The following is a 17,936-nucleotide window of genomic DNA, read 5'->3' as shown; positions in this document are numbered from 1 at the left end:
AGAAACAATCCCACCTTCAAGAATACAGGTTTTTGGTGTTTTGTTTTGTTTTGTTTCATTTAACTCCTTCAGTAGGAGTTAAATGAAAAACCATTAAGGTTCTAGTAGGACACTTGTTCTCTCCTTTTTTAGAATGCAATTCCTTCAGTTCAAATAAATTTATCTTCAGACTCGTGTGTTTGTATTTCAAAGCTCCTACATACCTTTGGTGTTTTTATCAGAAATGCTTAAAAGTCTTGGATTACACTAGAGATCCATTTTTCTCACCTGTAGGAGTAAACTTCTTTCCATTTAATCATTCTTGGTTTTAAGACTTTTATCTCTTGCCTTTTGGATAATTGTATAACAAAATCTCTCATTTTTAGTAATAGCTTTCAGGTTTGGTGTGATCCTGACATCCCTTGGTACTTACACTGCTTTTTTTTTTTTTGGAAACTTGAGTTTTGTTTTGTCGTGTTGTTGTTTATTGTTGTTATTTTTCTTTTTTTTACCCAGAGCTCTGGATTTTTATTGTGATATTTATGGGACTTTTCCTTTTTGGTCCTGGTCTTCCCTCATTCCCATTCCACCCCAACCCCAACCCCAGGAAATGCTTAGTGGATTCTTTATATTTTCACTTTTGCCTTCTGCTTCCGATAAATCTAAGTCGTTTTCATTTAGGATTTCTTGAAATGTAGTATCCACGCTTTTCCCCAAAAAAATCTATCTACTTTTGACCTTATTGGATCATTTTGATAATCATTATCTTTTTTTTATCTTGATTTTATTTCTTTTTTTTTTTTTTTAGTGAGGCAATTGGGGTTAAGTGACTTGCCCAGAGTCACACAGCTAGTAAGTGTTAAGTGTCTGAGGCCAGATTTGAACTCAGGTACTCCTGACTCCTGGGCCAGTACTCTATCCACTGCGCCACCTAGCTGCCCCGGTTTTATTTCTAATATTTCTTACTGTCTCATGAAGTCATGTTTGGTCTTTTCTAGTTTTCAGGGAGTCCGTTACTTCAGTAAGGTTTGACACTTTCTCTGCCACTATCTCCACCCATCTCACATAATGAGTTGGCCCTCTTCTGTGCCGAGGTACATCTCTCTACATGCACAAGTGGTCCTTTTTTTATCCCATTTTCTCCAGTATATTGCTTCTATTATCTCTACTTTTTCACTTATCTTCAGTCTTTCCCTGTCTGTTTCCTTCCTGCCTACAAACATGCCTATATCTTCCCCATTTAAACAAAAAAACCAAAAAACCTCACTTTATAACTGTTCTCCTTTATCTCTTTCTTTTGTGGCTAAACTCCCTGACAATACCATCTATTATAAGTTCCTCCTCTTCCTTTCCTGTTATCTCTCATCTCCAGTTATTCCTCTTATCTCTCTCCAGTCTGGTTTTCTACCTCATCATTCAGTTGAGTTACTCATCTCTTAATTGCCAAATGTAATGACTTTTTCTCAGTCCTCTTCCTTCTTGACCTCTCTAACCTTTGACATTGTTGGTTGCCTTCTCTTTGATACTCTCTTCTCTCTAGGTTTTCATGACATTACTTTCTCCAGCATCTTTTTCTATCTGACTTGCTCCTTCTCTGTCTCCTTTGCAGGATCTTCATCCAAGTCAAGTCTGCTAACTGTGGGTGTCTTACTGGGCTTTGTCTTGGACTCTCTTCTCTTCTCCCATTATACTATATTTGTTGATCTCATAAGTTCCCATGGAAGCAGTTATCTATGCTGTTGATCCTTAAATCTGCCTATCAAGCCCTAACCTCTATTGCTTTCCAGGCTAATGCCTCCAGCTATCTATTGGACATCTTAAATTCAACATGTCCAAAACTGATTATCTTGGGGCAGCTAGGTGGTGCAGTGTTCCTCCTAGTTGCTCAAGCTCAAAACCTAGGTATCATCCTTGACTCCCTATCATCTCTTATATCTCACATCCAGTCCGTTGCCAAAACCTGTCACCTTTACCTTTCTAACATCTAGCATATGTCCCTTCTCTCCTCTGATACTACCTTGATGCAAGCGTTCATCACCTTATGCCTGAACTGTTGCAGCAGCCTGCTGATTGGTTTCTCCACTCTCCTTCATTCAACTGTCAGAGTGATCTTCCTAAAACAGAGGTCTGACTATGTCACTTCCTACTCAGTTAATTCCTGATAATCCCTGTCAACTCCATGGTCAAATATAAAATCCTCTGGCCTTTTACCTCATACCTTTCCTTTTTTCTTATATTTTCCCCCCTCTTCCCATGTACTTTGCAGTATAGTGACACTATCTTTGCTGTTTGTTCCTCTAACAAGACATTCCATCTTCTGACTCCTGCATTTTCACTGTCTGTGCCCCATTTCTGGAATACTCCTCGTCCTCATCTCTGCCTCCTAGCTAAAATCCCACCTTCTACGGAAAGCCTTTCCTCATCCCCCTTAATACTATTAACACCTTCTCCTTGAAATTTTATCTCCAGTTTATCCTGTTTGTGCATAGTAATTTGTATGTTATCTCCCCCATTAGATTGTGCTCCTTGAGGGCAGAGACTGTTTTTCTGGTTTTTTCTGGTTTGGGGGATTTTTGTGTTTTGGTTTTGTTTTTTTTTTTTCTTTGTAACTCCAGTGCTTAGCACAGTGCCTGGCACATTAAGTAGATGCTTAATAAATATTTAATGATTGACTGATTTTCTCTTATGTACTTATTCTTTCATCTTTTTAGTCTTCTTGAAGGTGTTATGGAGTTATTCTCTTTCAGGGGCTTTCTAGATTTCCAATAATTTTTATACTGTTTTTTGATTACTCATTTCTCCAGCTTTAATTCCTGAATCGAGGCTTTGTGACAGGGCTGGGCTTCACTTCTTGCTGAGTTTTTGAATGGAATGGTCTTGCCCTGCGTTCCTGAACTGACCTCCAACTCCTCTAGTTAGGTCTCCCTGCATCTTTGAGCTTCAAAGTGCTAGATCTTCAGGGCCTTCTCTGGCAACTCAGCACCAATTGTTAGGGACCTAAGAACCCTTGGGCCTGGTGTCTCCTAGTATGAATCTACTCTGCTGTGAAAACCCTTTCAACATTTCTATCCCAAGAGTTTTTTTTTTTATTATCCTGAGGCTTTCTCAGGGCAGCTTTCTGTTCTTGGCTGCCTTTAGTTAGAGAGCCTTTCAAGTTCCATATGTGTCCCTCTGGTTGTCTCTGGTCACATATTCAGAGGTTGGGCTGACGCTAGCTTTTTTTGGAGGGGGAAAAGGAGGAGAGATGGTTAGGGCTACCCTTTTCCTTGACCTCTTAGGCAGTTCAGTGGTGGGAGAAGTATTTTCTCATTGGATGTCTTGATCACTACTCTGGTAGGAATTTCAGGATTTTGCTAAAGTAGGTCTGTGGGAACTGGGCAGTCTGCCTCCCATTCAGGCAGCCATCTTGGCAAGAAGTCAAAAGTGAATATTTTTAAAAGTATATTGATATAGGTATTAAAAATAAGTTTTCAAATGAGTCAGCATTTTGAGAATTTGCTTTTGTATACAGCATCTAAAGGTTTTTCACATAATGTGCTTTTCTCCTAGGTTTTGGTCGGAAAGATGTAGTTGAGTATTTGTTACAAAATGGCGCTAATGTCCAAGCTCGTGATGATGGGGGTCTTATTCCTCTCCATAATGCCTGCTCCTTTGGTCATGCCGAAGTTGTCAATCTCCTGTTGCGACATGGTGCAGATCCAAATGCTCGGGATAACTGGAATTATACTCCCCTCCATGAAGCTGCGATTAAAGGAAAGATTGATGTTTGCATAGGTAATCATTTACTTCCTTGAAGAATCCTCATTCAGGATTTATGTTTAAATTTTGCTAGACTTTTTTTTTTTTTTTTTTTGGTGAGGCAATTGGGGTTAAGTGACTTGCCCAGGGTCACACAGCTAGTGTCAAGTGTCTGAAGCTGGATTTGAACTCAGATCCTCCTGAATCCAGGGCCAGTGCTCTATCCACTGTGCCACGTAGCTGCCCCTAGACTTAATTTTAATAAAAAATAAGATGCTGAGAGCCTAGGTAATGGTTCTGGAGAAAAAAAAGATAGCCAGTCTACAAGCACTCATTAAATTCCTTCTCTGTGCCAAGATTTATAGGGATACAAAGACCCAAAGTGAAAGAGCCGAGATATTTCAAAAGAATATATGAATAATAAAAGAATATGGTCTGTTGGTAACGTGTGCGCGCGCACACGCGCGCGCAAGAGAGAGAGAGAGAGAGAATGGTCTCCCTGTTGCTGTTTTACACTTGAGAGCTTCTTAGTTTGCTTTTTGTTCCACTGAACCTGTCTAAACTAAATGACTCTAGTGATGAAAGAGAAGTACCAGTAAACTTGGACCTAGAAGAAAATGTTCCATTTATGCAAATGTCTGAAACCTTTGGGGCTAGAAGGTAAAACCAGCTTGTTGGAATTAAACACCTAAGCTTCAGTTAAATAATAACTGAAATGCATCCCATATCATTCTAATTTATGAACAATTTACCCTAAGGGCATCAGGCTAGTTTACATAAGATAATTTAAGTATCATGAAGCTCTTCAATTTGATTATAAGGGCTGTTATGAAGACTTTGGTTAACAGGGCCCATCTCTCCTTTTCTTCATTATCTATACCACCAGAATACAGATTTTCAGCTAGTGATGAAAGATAGACTAAAAGACCAATAGTTGTTTTTGTTTTCTTTCCGGCAAAATACATTTCTGATTTTATTGTGGAATTAGGATCACTTAGAGAAATTAAATTTATAAGCAAATTTTGCTTGATGCATCTGATTCATTAGATGAGAGGGATCTTCATATGGTAATATTTGAATCCTAGACTCTTGCTTTTATACAAATGTAGTTTATTAGGATACTTAATACATAAATGGCCTATAGGTCTTTGAATAGATATTTAATATGTCAGGCATAATAAACAAGTATGGAATTTATAGTAATGTCATTAAGACAACCTTTGAGCATCTTCAAGGCTTTGTCTGGTCCAGACCTTTTGAAAATACTAATTTCTAAATGCAAAACCATCAAGTTCTTCTCATTAGAAAAATATCTGCCATTTTGCAGTCCTCTTGCAGCATGGAGCTGAACCAACCATTCGTAATACAGATGGAAGGACAGCATTGGATTTGGCAGACCCATCTGCAAAAGCAGTATTGACAGGTACGGCACTGGTCTATTCTAATATTTCAGAATGAACATAAAGAACAAAGTCTTCAGTAAATAGGTTTTTTCCCCTTAATGGTAATACCTGGTGCATGAATGTATTATAAACACTACATATTATCTCATTTCACAACAGCCCTAGGAGATCTATAAAACAAGTACCACTGACCACATTGTTTAAATGAAGAAACAACAGTTTAATATAGTTAAGCATCTTGTTCAAGATGGCAGTCTAGTACGGGGCCAGAGCTAGAAACTATGTCTTCTGAAATTCCAAGCCTAGTTAATACTTTTTGGCGATGCTGAGTGGGTATGGTCCTTGTTTTCACCCTACACCCTCCCCAAGAGTTAATGACCTTATCTACCCTTTTAAGACAGTATAATATCTATACTGTCTGAAATAATACTATACTGGCAGTTAAAATATGTAATTCTTTTCTGAAAGGAGCCAAAACATCTTTTTCTTTTAAATTAGTTCCGGCATAGATGTTATATCATTGACACCTTGTAGAAAAATTTATTCTCCAAGTTCTTACTCAAGGTATTTTTTATTCATAGCTCAAACTGACTTTTTTTTTGTTTTTGTTTTGTTGGGGCAATGAGGGTTAAGTGACTTGCCCAGGGTCACACAGCTAGTGTCAAGTGTCTGAGGCCGGATTTGAACTCAGGTAGGTCCTCCTGAATCCAGGGTCGGTGCTTTATTCACTGCGCCACCAAGCTGCCCCCAAAATAACACATTTTTGGTAGCACAGTGAGGAAATAAGCTGTTCCATTTAAGTTACTTTTTCCAACAACTGAAACTTATTCTTTTAAGCACCTTTAAAAAAATTAATGGATTTTTTTCTAAAATGTGTTACCTGTTGAACAGGATCTAATGATGTGAGTTTTGGGGTAGTGGGGTGAGCAGGGAGGTGACTTATAGGCTACTTATAGTGAATATGAGTTACTTTTTCTACTTGCTAGAATTTAGTGATGTCTTTGGGGGACCATTGAGATGTATAGTGCTACTTATATTTTTGTAGAATAGTCCTAGACTGCTATGCATTTGGGATCTGCTTTTTATTGATTTTATTTCTTCCTTAGGTGTTAGCTATTTCTTCTTGTTATGTGTCATCTTCTGATAATCAAGCTTATTAAAACCATATTTAAATTAATAGTAAATAGACTTTTTCTAAACCTGGAAGGGATCTTCTTTAAATAAAATTTCTTTGTGCTTACTTCTTAAAGGTGCAATTAAATAGCTAAGACTACCTGATAACTAACCTGTAGATAAATGAGGTATTAATGTAACCAAGAAGTATATAATTAGTTGGGGTTTTTTTTCACTTTTCAATGACTTTATCTCGATAAAAAGCCTTCTGCCAGAAAATTAGTAACTTCTTCATTTTTCGCAGGTGAATATAAGAAAGATGAACTCTTGGAAAGTGCTAGGTAAGATAAAGTAAATGTATATGTTATGACATTTTTAGAAATTTTTAAAAGCTTAACTTGGAAAAAATAGGGGTTTTTTCCTATAGATGTTTGTGTGTATGTGAAGTTAAGATTTCACAAAGTATGTGTATATTACTAAAGTATTTTCTGTTATAGGAGTGGCAATGAGGAAAAAATGATGGCCCTACTTACACCATTAAATGTCAATTGTCATGCGAGTGATGGAAGAAAGGTATTTCCATTTATATACAAATTACTTGTTTATTCATTTGCAATAAATAAGTTGTTTTTTATAAATGTGTTCATCTTATGGTTAAAAGTTTTAAACAGTTTTAGCAAAGAAGAAATTTTTGTTTAAAGAAAATATCAAGCCCAAGTATAAAATTCTCACAAAATTTGTGATACTCCCAGTATTTGGTGTTCATTTGTCTACTTTACATTAACAAAAAAAGTTAATAGCAAACTTGCTTAGTGTCTGTAGTATTTCTTTGGCTTTGTTTGTTTGTTTGTTTGTGGGGCAGTGAGGGTTAAGTGACTAGCCCAGGGTCACACAGCTAGTAAGTGTCACATGTCTGAGGCTGGATTTGAACGCAGGTCCTCCTGAATCCAGGGCTGGTGTTTTATTCACTGCGCCACCTAGTTGCCCCCATATATAGTATTTCTAATGGACTTTTAAAAACCTAATTTGTAAAACTGACCTGGTATAACTGCTTACTTTATCGGACTTTTCAAGTATTATATACCATTGTCCCCTATATCTTAACTTGTGGCTTTGGTATATCCTCTTTAACTTAACTGCAGTTGTAGAACCTCTTCTGCCTTGTCTTTATTGATAGTTAATTCCTTATACTTTATTATGATGTACCTAGTTTATCCAGTATTATTATTTTGATAGATTAATATTAATCTAATTTACTATTTCAGTCAACTCCATTACATTTAGCAGCAGGATACAATAGAGTTAAGATTGTGCAGCTGTTATTACAACATGGAGCTGATGTACATGCTAAAGACAAAGGGTAAGATTGTTTTAATTTTCTACATTATAAGAATGAAAAGGTTTTAAAATCTTTATATAGAGAATTTTTTTTTAAATCATGGCTTTTAAAATAACAAAACTAGTTGCACCTATTTATACTTAAAAAATGAACTGCAGTATCTTGATATCCATAATGCTTTTTTAGTTATTCCCTCCTCCTCAGCCTTACATTGCCTGTATATACTTGTACACCATAATGTTATATTTGTTTTTCTTTGAATAGGGATGTGCACACCAATCTTCTGATTCAGCTTTCTTCACTTTATACATTTTTGTGTTTTTATTCTTAATTATATTATACTATTCCATCATATTAAACATAAAGTTTAGCTATTCACCCATTGTCACACTAGGCTGTTTTTTGTTTCTCTTGTGAGTGATTTTAATATTCAATTTCAACATTAATGAAATTGAAAGTTTTCTGTAGTTTATTTTGGTTTTTGAGTTTGTTCCATAAAGAAGTTACACAAATTTATTTCTTAGTGTTTATAACATAGTAAGATTTTTTTAATATGAAAAGTTGTCTACTATGTATTTACAAGGCATTGTGCTGGCTGTGGTAAATATATGAGATAAAATAAAGTATTTTCCCTAGAGGAGTTTATGATCTAGTTCAGGAGCTAGAATATATACGTTAAAAGGTACATAAGAGTGAATAGTACAAGTAGAAACATTAAAGTTCGGCTGAATCAGTAATCATTGAAAACTAACAGTTGAATTTTGAGCTTAACCTTGGGGAAAGATAGTTCTTAGAACAGCAACAAGGGGGAGATGACAGTATTTCTTGTGAGGAAAAAATAGCATAAGCAAAGATTCAGAGACAGAAATGTTCAGAGAACTGTGAGTTTCATGTCATGCTTGGAAAAGAATTAGTGTGGGAATGGTGCAACATAAAACTTGAGATAGGAGACCAGTTGTACCTTTGGGCGTGGCCATATTAGGAAATGAAAGAGGAAATAGAACCAGTAGAGACAGAGGGATAAGAAAAACCTTTGGATTATGAAGTATCATTAACCTTTTTTGTTTGACTTCTACATAGTTCTTTCTTATGTATTCCACAGAAGTCTATTGTGCTTCTTTGATCCTTGGCCAAGGAGGTTGTAGCAGTGGTAGAAAGAATATTTATTGTTGTTGTTGTTACTATTATTTTATTATTTATATTAGCATTCATTTAATGCTTTACGGTTTACAAAGTACTTTTACATATGTTAACTTGTTTTGGTAGCAATGGGCTAGAATTCCATAATCTGTTTTTCTAGGCTCTTCTTGCAGCATCCTCTGTATTTTCTGTGAATCTTATATATTCCTATTGATAGAAGATGAAAGCAATCCTCCATGTTGTCCTGTAGCATTTAGGTCTCTTTTTGCCTAACAGTATTGCATATAAGTTTGATGGGTTTAATGTTTGAAACTTTCCTTCTTTAATGATAGGTATGAAATTTTATTAATTCAAGTCAGGAAGCAGGAGGTGAGGGCCTACCACTATTTACAGATGGACCCTGCTCAAGCAGAGAGAGGACCAACTGGAGCCATTCAAAATCATTAAGACCATTAATTAGCCATGGTTTAAGTTAATCAGAATAAGGTGATTCATATCAAAAGAGAAAATTGTTTTATTTTTTCAGGCCATCAAGGAAAAAGCCTGAATAGCTTCAAAATATTTTTATAAGTTTGTTTTAATTTTGCTGTTTAGCTTAGAGTAGATGTGATATTTATTTTATGTAAACCCTCTTTCAAAATGAGTTGATTTTAATGTCTCTAGTTATTCAAAAGTAGTTTTGCTTCTGAAATTTTCCACATATGGTACTTAGGCTAAACTGTAATGTAGAAATTTATGAGGTTAACATAAGTGTGTGAAATAGTATATGTAACAACAGATATTTCTGTCAAATCTTAGAGATCTGGTGCCACTACACAATGCCTGTTCCTATGGTCATTACGAAGTAACAGAACTTCTGGTGAAGGTTAGTTCCTTTGTATCACTCTAAAACTTGTTTTTTGTGTTTTATGTGTCCAGGCCTGTGTTTTCCAAAAGTTACCTTAGTCACCGAGAGGTTAAGTGGTTCACAAACAGTATGTGTCAGAGGCAAGACTTAAACCTAGGTCTTCCTATTTCTGAGGCTGTCCACTGTGCGCCATGGCTTGTCCTACAGTTACAATTTATAAAACTCTTTATAATACATTTAAGATGGTAACTTAATATGGGACAGAAGAGCTACCCAAATTCACACACATACGTTTTATATATATATATATATATATATATATATATATATATATATATATATATATATATATATACTTTATAATTTATAATATAAAGACAAAATTGACTTCCTGTGATTGTGGATGTATAATTTATGACAATATTTCAAATTTTAGAACTCCTAAAACATAGGCAATCCTTACTGAAGTCCATAAACATCAAGAAACTCAATGTGTTTTTAAAAATCATTGACAAATTTTGTTTGTTGTTTTCAAAAATGTGCTTTTGTTTTTATTCACTTAATAATCCAGACTGTTGTAAACTAAAGGTAGTCCGTGTCTTAAACCTATCTTTTATGTAGAGCAGCTGTGGAAAAATGACCAGAGCATTGGTTGAGAGGCAAGATCTAGATTCAAATCTTGGCTCTGTTGCTGCCTGCCTTTGTGGCTTTGGGCAAGTTACATAACTTCTGGTCATCAGTTTCATCTGTAAAATCAAGGAGTTGAATTAGATGATCACTAAGAATTTTTCCAGTTCTAAGTCCTTTGATTGTATTAGCCTGAGGGTGTAGAATCTGTGGTAGGCATCTAAATTCCCATCTTTTGAAGGCTAAAGGGCTAGCCTCATGGTTTCTGCATACCTCTTCCCTACCCTGATTCTTATATATTCCTTTCTCCCACTTAATTATTTTTGTACCTTTCCTCACCTCCCCAGCCATTTTCTAAGACGCCACATTTATTTAAATCATATATTGATACCTATCAAAAGAAAGGTATATGGATGATGTCATATCAGGAATGTTTGAAAGTACTGATATTATGGGGCATATGGCCTGGAGAAGAGAAGACTTACAGGAGACATGTTATCCATCTTCAGAATAATTTCAAGGGCTCTCATACTTAAGAGGAAGTGATTTGATCTTTTTGCTCCTGAGAACAGAAGAAACAATGAGTAGAAATTTAAAAGGAGGCAGATTTCATTTAATATGAGTAACTTTCTTACAACTACAGCTATCCAACAACAGAATAACCTCATGGAGCATGTAAGCAGAATATTGTCGGCCAAATTGCTCTATAGAGGAATGCTGTGTATTGGAGTACTGCATTAGGTGAAAGGTTGAATTGGGATGACCTCTTAACCTTAAGAGAGAGGAGTGTAGGGGGGTGGGGGTAGGCATGTATAAGCTATTTTCTGAATTAAGCATTTAGGGCTTTATGGGAACCTATATAATGTCATTTTTATGGAAAGGTGTTCCCAGTTTCAAGTAATCAGCTTAAAAGTTCTTGGAAATAGCTAAAAATATATATATTTTTTTGGTTTTGCGGGGCAATGGGGGTTAAGTGACTTGCCCAGGGTCACACAGCTAGTAAGTGTCAAGTGTCTGAGGCCAGATTTGAACTCAGGTACTCCTGAATCCAGGGCTGGTGCTTTATCCACTGTGCCACCTAGCTGCCCCTAAAAATATTTTACAGTACTAATAACCACAACCTGTGTTTAAAACTAAATGTTAAATATGTGCTTTATTTCTAGCATGGTGCTTGTGTGAATGCGATGGATTTGTGGCAGTTCACACCTTTACATGAAGCCGCATCTAAGAATAGAGTCGAAGTGTGTTCTCTCCTGTTAAGTTATGGTGCAGATCCAACCCTCCTAAATTGTCACAATAAGAGTGCCATTGATTTGGCTCCCACACCTCAGCTAAAAGAAAGATTAGCTTGTGAGTATATATTGATGAATGTTAAACTAGGATGCTTGTGGTTTTGCTAAAATTATTCACTTTTAACATTTTTAATATATAGAACATTTTCGTTTATCATAGGTATCTAGGATTTTTCCCTTGCATAGTAGCACCTGTTAAAACTCAGGAACATCTCCTTGAAACAAAAAAACTAAAATATCTTGAAGGAATGATGCTTCTGATGCTCAGTTTATGAAAATATTTAAATATATTCACTTTTTTTCAAATGAGTTTTATGAATCATGTATCTATGTTGAAGATGATGAGATTTTTAGGGTTAAAACAATTTCCTCAATTTGTTTTTCTGTTTGTTTTTTTGTTTGTTTATTTTATTATATTTTGGTGAGGCAATTAGGGTTAAGTGATTTGCCCAAGGTCACACAGCTAGTTAAGTGCCAAGTGTCTGAGGCCGGATTTGAACTTAGGTCCTCTTGAATTCAGGGCCAGTGCTCGTCCACTGCACCACCTAGTTGCCCCTCAATTTGTTTTAAATAACACCAATGAGTTCTTTCATTCCTAATATAAAATTGGAGTCAGAGGGTGCAGGCTTGAATCCTGGCTCAGCTTCTTAATACTTTTTCAACCTCTGGCAAGTCATTCAAACTTTCTGGACCTCAGTTTCCACACCAGTAAAATGAGGGAATTGGACTGGATCTCTAAAGTCTCCTCCAACTCTACATCTTTATCATTTCTATGAACTATTTTTATAATATTATTTAACACGTCTGGGATAGCTAAAAATGGTCCTGAAGTCTCATTTTCCATTGCTCATCACTGAAGTATATGTTCACCTTTAAGCACAGTATAGGTGATAAATCAGATAATATGTTTGGAATGTTCACATATCCCCTAAGGCTCAGGAAATAATAAAAGAGAGTGATTTCACAAGTTAAAATTTACCCAATTGAAATTTTATAGTATTGGAATAGAATTATAGTGAACCTTAAGAAAATGCTACTTTTTAATCATGGCTTCTGGGGGAAACTCAACTTGTCAAAGCCCTTGTTCTTTGCTCCCATACGAATTAATAGAATGGACAGCTACTAGTGGACCTTGCTCTCTTCACCTATAGGTGAATAATAAAAAGTGAATACTTCACCTTTTAGTAAAAATGACTTAATCGATGTCAATTTTGTTCATTCCTGTGGTAGCATAGAACAAGGGCCTGGATAAGTCCACTGGTTCCCCCAAAAGTCACCTACTGATTAAAAAGTGCAAAGGTATTTTTTCTATGCCTGTTGGTGAAGAGGTCAAACATTATTGATATATTCTTTCTTTAATCAAAAATGCTTTAGAGAGTTTCATCAGGATTCTCTGAACTGAACTTGTTTTGAAGTTATCCAAGTCTACTGAAAGCAGAAAGCTTCCATAGAGCTGAGTTGGAATTAAAACTGGCCCCTGAAAAAAAGAGGGTATTGATGAGACAGACCATTATTAGTCTTCTATTTTCTTGGATTGGGGATGTTCTTAGAACCTTCTTCCAGGTGTTTGTTAATGGTCTAGAAAGTAATTTTAAGGAAAATAAAATATATTTTCACTAAAAAAAGCCCACAATGTTTCATAATTTTCTTTGAAATTCACATGGTTTTCTTCTAGATGAATTCAAAGGCCATTCATTGCTGCAGGCTGCAAGAGAAGCTGATGTTGCTCGAATCAAAAAACATCTCTCTCTGGAGATAGTGAATTTCAAGCATCCCCAAACTCATGAAACAGCATTGGTAATAATTTAGATATATGTTTTGGTTTGAGGGTTGTTGTTTTTTAAGAACAGTGATTTAAAATACGGAACTAAGCATACTGCAGTATAGCTTTCATTGTCTCCAAAACCAGGCTTTTGAAACCTTATATATTTAATATTAGCTGGTTGTTATTTATGCTCAGTGTATTGTCATATTGTTAAAAATTTCCTTTCTTGGCCATGTTTTATAAGAGTATTACTTAAATAATTTGGAAACTTCTTTTTGATACCTTTTTGTTACTTATTGGAATTAGCCATTAATTTACATCAAAATTCCATGAAATCATTTGTTTCTAAGATTTTAGACCAGTGTGAATACCATCTATTTCAGGGTACAGGTCATGATGCCCAGTATATAAACTAACTTTAAATTTCCCCTTATAAAAACTTGGGATTTTATAAGTACAGAAACCTTTAACTGATAGAAAATCTATACTCACATAACGCCTTCCTTTCTTTCTGGCTTCAGACCCCAAAGGACAAGCTATTTCTAGCACCATCTAGGATGTGACTAGCCAGACACCTGTTCTGAGATTCCCAGTCTGCAGCCACTGTTAGAGAGCCAGGAATATAAGTTCTGCAAAATTTACTCCCTATGAAAGCAGTTATGATGTCTTGCATAGGTCATCCCAAATTTGGAAGAAAGTTTTTTTATTTCTTTTGTATTTTTATATACAACAAATTATAACAATCTGAAAAGGAGGGTTGATCATACTCTTCATTTTAGCCATACCCATATGTGTTAGCCAATCTCTATCATAAGAATTCTCCCAAGATATGAAGGAAATAGGAAAAGCAGGCCAGAATAACAAGTAGCTAAAGTCAGCCTAGTACAATTTTTTAGGATTTTGGTTTTTTTAAGAACTGTTATCCTTATTCATTTCTACCAAATAGAGTATAGAGAGTGAAATTTTGAGGAAGTATTATTAAAAACACATTTTAAGTAATAATGTAGTTAATTATAATCCTTGATTATGTTGCAATTTAAATTACTTAGCACTGTGCTGCTGCATCTCCATATCCCAAGAGAAAACAAGTCTGTGAACTGTTACTAAGAAAGGGAGCGAACATCAATGAAAAAACAAAAGAGTAAGTCTGATTTCAGAAATACGTCAAATGGAGTTTTCTGGCAAGTGTATTCACTGACTTTTTTTTTTCCTCTAAAGATTCTTGACTCCTCTGCATGTGGCATCTGAAAAAGCTCATAATGATGTTGTTGAAGTAGTGGTGAAGCATGAAGCAAAGGTATCTCTTTCAATCAAATTGATTTCAAAAGGCATTTTATATTAAAGAACTTTCTAAATGCTGGGTACCGTGCTCAGTGCTGAAAAGACAAGGAAACCATAAGTCCCTGCAGTATACTATATATACACAGATAAATTAGCACAAAGTCATTTCAGGGGTGGAAGGAGAATTCAGACAAGGAGCTTCAAGCAAGGCCTTATAGAGGAGAGGGCACCTGAGCTGAGCCTTAATAAAAGCCATTACAATGCTGGAGGTGGAACTTTGGCCTAGCCTCTCCTGGTTCTAATTCCAATGTTTGTTTGTTTGTTTATTTGTTTTTACTATCCCACAGTGCTTAAGAATATTGGGGGTTTTTTGTTTTTTGGTGAGGCAATTGAGGTTAAGTGACTTGCCCAGGGTCACACAGCTAGTAAGTGTCAAGTGTCTGAGGCTGGATTTGAACTCAGGTCTTCCTGACTCCAGGGCCGGTGCTCTATCCACTGCGCCACCTAGCTGCCCCCTTAAGAAGATTATTAAGATAATATTATCCAAATAATAATAATAATAATGATATTATCCAAATTAAGTTCCGGGGGAGACAAAGAGACAAGAGGGCTATTGTAGTCTAAGAGGGGAGGTATAGAGGCCTAAATTATATGAGAAAAGGTATGAAGGTGGTTTCAGTAGGAGCATTATCAGTAACTTTAAATTAGCTGTCTTTTTTAATAGACTTGGGGCGGGGGGGGGGGGGGGGGGGAATGAGGGTTAAGTGACTTGCCCAGGGTCACATAACTAGTAAGTGTCAAGTGTCTGATCCCGGATTTGAACTCAGGTCCTCCTGAATCCAGGGCTGGTACTTTATCCACTGCACCACCTAGCTGCCTTCTTAGCTATCTATTTGGAGGAAACTTTGTTTTGATAGACATGTGTGTACAAAAGGCTATATTCTTGTCCTTTTAAGACTTAAAATAATATTTGTGTCCCAATAACCTTTTTTTTTTTTAGTGAGGCATTTGGGGTTAAGTGACTTGCCTAGGGTCACACAGCTAGGTGCTCTATCCACTGCGCCACCTAGCTGCCCCCCCCAATAACCTTTTAAAATAATAATCAGTAAATGATAAATTGCAGTGTACTGTTTGCAGATCATTACTTCACATTAGAAGGGATAGTAGACTACCATCTGGAACTTCCTTCTGTTCCCAAACAAGGATGTATTAAAATCTTTCCCCAAAATCTGCCTGCTCTAATATTGAAATATTCCCAAATAAGTGCTTCATTCTCTTCTGCCTTGCCTTCCAAAGTCCCACAGATTATTTTTTGAAAGTACTTACTAAAGTCCAATCTAGATTTCTTCTGCTGTAATTGACTAAATGACATTATATCTGTTTCATCTTGTCATATATATATATATATATGTGTGTGTGTGTGTGTGTGTATATATATATATATATTTTTTTTTTTTTTTTTTTAGTGAGGCAATTGGGGTTAAGTGACTTCCCCAGTGTTACACAGCTAGTAAGTGTTCAGTGTCTGAGGCTGGATTTGAATTCAGGTACTCCTGACTCCAGGGCCAGTGCTCTATCCACTGCGCCATCTAGCTGCCCCCATCCTATATATATTTTTTGGTAGTTACTTTTAAAGTAGTTGGCTTAATAAAGTATCAAAATATTTGATGCTTAAATTGGTGGAAGATACAGAATGAAAGGGTAGCCCATTCAGGTCTTCATTTGGGAATGATTTAATGGAAACTTGGTATTGAATATTACTTAGAGTTATCATAATTGCCTTGGATTAGGCTTCCAGTTCACAGAAACTTCATTTTATACATTTCCTTTTTAGTTTCCAGTGAAAATAAAAAGCAACCTATGTTGTAGTCTCATTTGAAGATCATGAGACATGCTTCCTATGACTAGTTGTGACCACCTATTGCATAAAATAGTTGGCTGATTTCTCAGAATATCCTAGTTGTTCATTCATGAGCTTTAATTGTTTCTTTTACATAGTCATCTCCCCATTCCTCCCAAAATACAAATCATATAGTTAGTAATGTTCCTTTACATAATTAAATAGTAACCCTGGATAAGCCAATACAAAGTTTAAAATATTTTTGTTAAAGAAGAAAATCTTAATGTTAAATAGAGAATTATTTATTTATAGTTAACATTTGTACATTAATGAAATCTTGCTGTAGATTGATTTAAAAAGTTTGCTGGGACTAAAGGCTATGTAAGACCACTTAATAAAGAAGCAGCATGGAATTAATTAAAAATAAATAAATTAGCTTCTCTTTCTTGGCTTTTAATGTCACTCTGCAATCTCAGTGGAATCTTTTCTGCTTTTTTAAGGTTAATGCTTTAGATAATCTCGGTCAGACTTCACTCCATAGAGCTGCACACTGTGGTCATTTGCAGACATGCCGACTTCTCTTGAGCTATGGATGTGACCCTTCAATTGTATCTCTTCAAGGCTTCACAGCTTTACAAATGGGAAATGAAAATGTGCAGCAACTTCTTCAGGGTATGAAATATTTTATCATATGACCTTTAAAAAGAAAGCATATCTGGTCTTTTAAATGAATCTACGTGTCTTTTAGCTCAAATGTAGAAGTAGTCAAAGAAGACAATTCCTGAATTTGTTTTCCATTTCTTCTCTAACCAGATCGGTATATTTAGTGACCAAATCTTCCTAGGTGCTAATTAAAATTTGAATTGTTATTGTCTATCCTCTTAAAGTTGATTGCTTAGGTAAATGACCAGTTTTTAATTGATACCTTAAAGCTCATTAGGATTTCTGAATGGAACAGCAATTTTGATAAATATTATCCTAATCTAAACAATGGAAGGTCTTTCTTTGTTTTATATCTGTCCTATATACTTGTGTATAAGAGGTATAGCACCTAGCACAATGCCTTGCCATTTAGTAAACATTCAGGAAACATTAAATAGATTTATATTAACTTTTATTTATTTAAGCTCTTATTTTACTATTTAAATATTTAGATCAGTTATCTACTCACCTAGAATATCTGACAGAAAAGTAGTCAGTTAGAGCAAGATTACTTCCCACTGCCATGAATTTCAAAAAAAGTTTCCTAAGGAGATTTAAGATAAGAAGACGAAAAATATTACCCTCCACATTTTTAGGATCTTCTTACAAGAAATAAATGCAGGTGGCTTTGGTTTAGTTCACATGGGATGCAGTTTACAGAGAGAGTCTCTTATCCTTTTAGAAACACTTTGTACTATTCCTGACTCTGTTACTGCTAGGGAGCCCTGCCAGGATCTTAGTTGCACCCCCATTGTTCATTTGAAACAACTTGTTAAAAGATGGTGAACAGGTTCTTCTCAGTCACACCCTGTTCTCAATATACTGTATGCCCTACAATGCAGTTACCTGGATACCAGACCCTTTCATCAT

General features: G+C 35.6%; 1 protein-coding gene across 1 annotated transcript in view; it reads left to right on the top strand.

The window, feature by feature from the left end:
• Nucleotides 1-17,936, top strand: part of TNKS2 (tankyrase 2) — a 68,088-nt gene that overhangs the window by 20,228 nt on the left and 29,924 nt on the right. Inside the window, exons 2-12 of the mRNA XM_043983500.1 lie at nucleotides 3,529-3,753; nucleotides 5,045-5,140; nucleotides 6,538-6,574; nucleotides 6,731-6,806; nucleotides 7,499-7,593; nucleotides 9,511-9,577; nucleotides 11,350-11,536; nucleotides 13,154-13,275; nucleotides 14,293-14,384; nucleotides 14,462-14,540; nucleotides 16,865-17,036. Coding sequence (XP_043839435.1) covers nucleotides 3,529-3,753; nucleotides 5,045-5,140; nucleotides 6,538-6,574; nucleotides 6,731-6,806; nucleotides 7,499-7,593; nucleotides 9,511-9,577; nucleotides 11,350-11,536; nucleotides 13,154-13,275; nucleotides 14,293-14,384; nucleotides 14,462-14,540; nucleotides 16,865-17,036 — 1,248 coding nt within the window. The remainder of the gene's footprint in view (nucleotides 1-3,528; nucleotides 3,754-5,044; nucleotides 5,141-6,537; nucleotides 6,575-6,730; nucleotides 6,807-7,498; nucleotides 7,594-9,510; nucleotides 9,578-11,349; nucleotides 11,537-13,153; nucleotides 13,276-14,292; nucleotides 14,385-14,461; nucleotides 14,541-16,864; nucleotides 17,037-17,936) is intronic.

The sequence above is a fragment of the Dromiciops gliroides genome, chromosome 2 (assembly GCF_019393635.1).
Source record: "Dromiciops gliroides isolate mDroGli1 chromosome 2, mDroGli1.pri, whole genome shotgun sequence".
Classification (NCBI taxonomy): Eukaryota; Metazoa; Chordata; class Mammalia; order Microbiotheria; family Microbiotheriidae; genus Dromiciops; species Dromiciops gliroides.
Note: the sequence above shows the minus strand (reverse complement) of the source record. Positions and strands in the feature narration are given on the sequence as shown.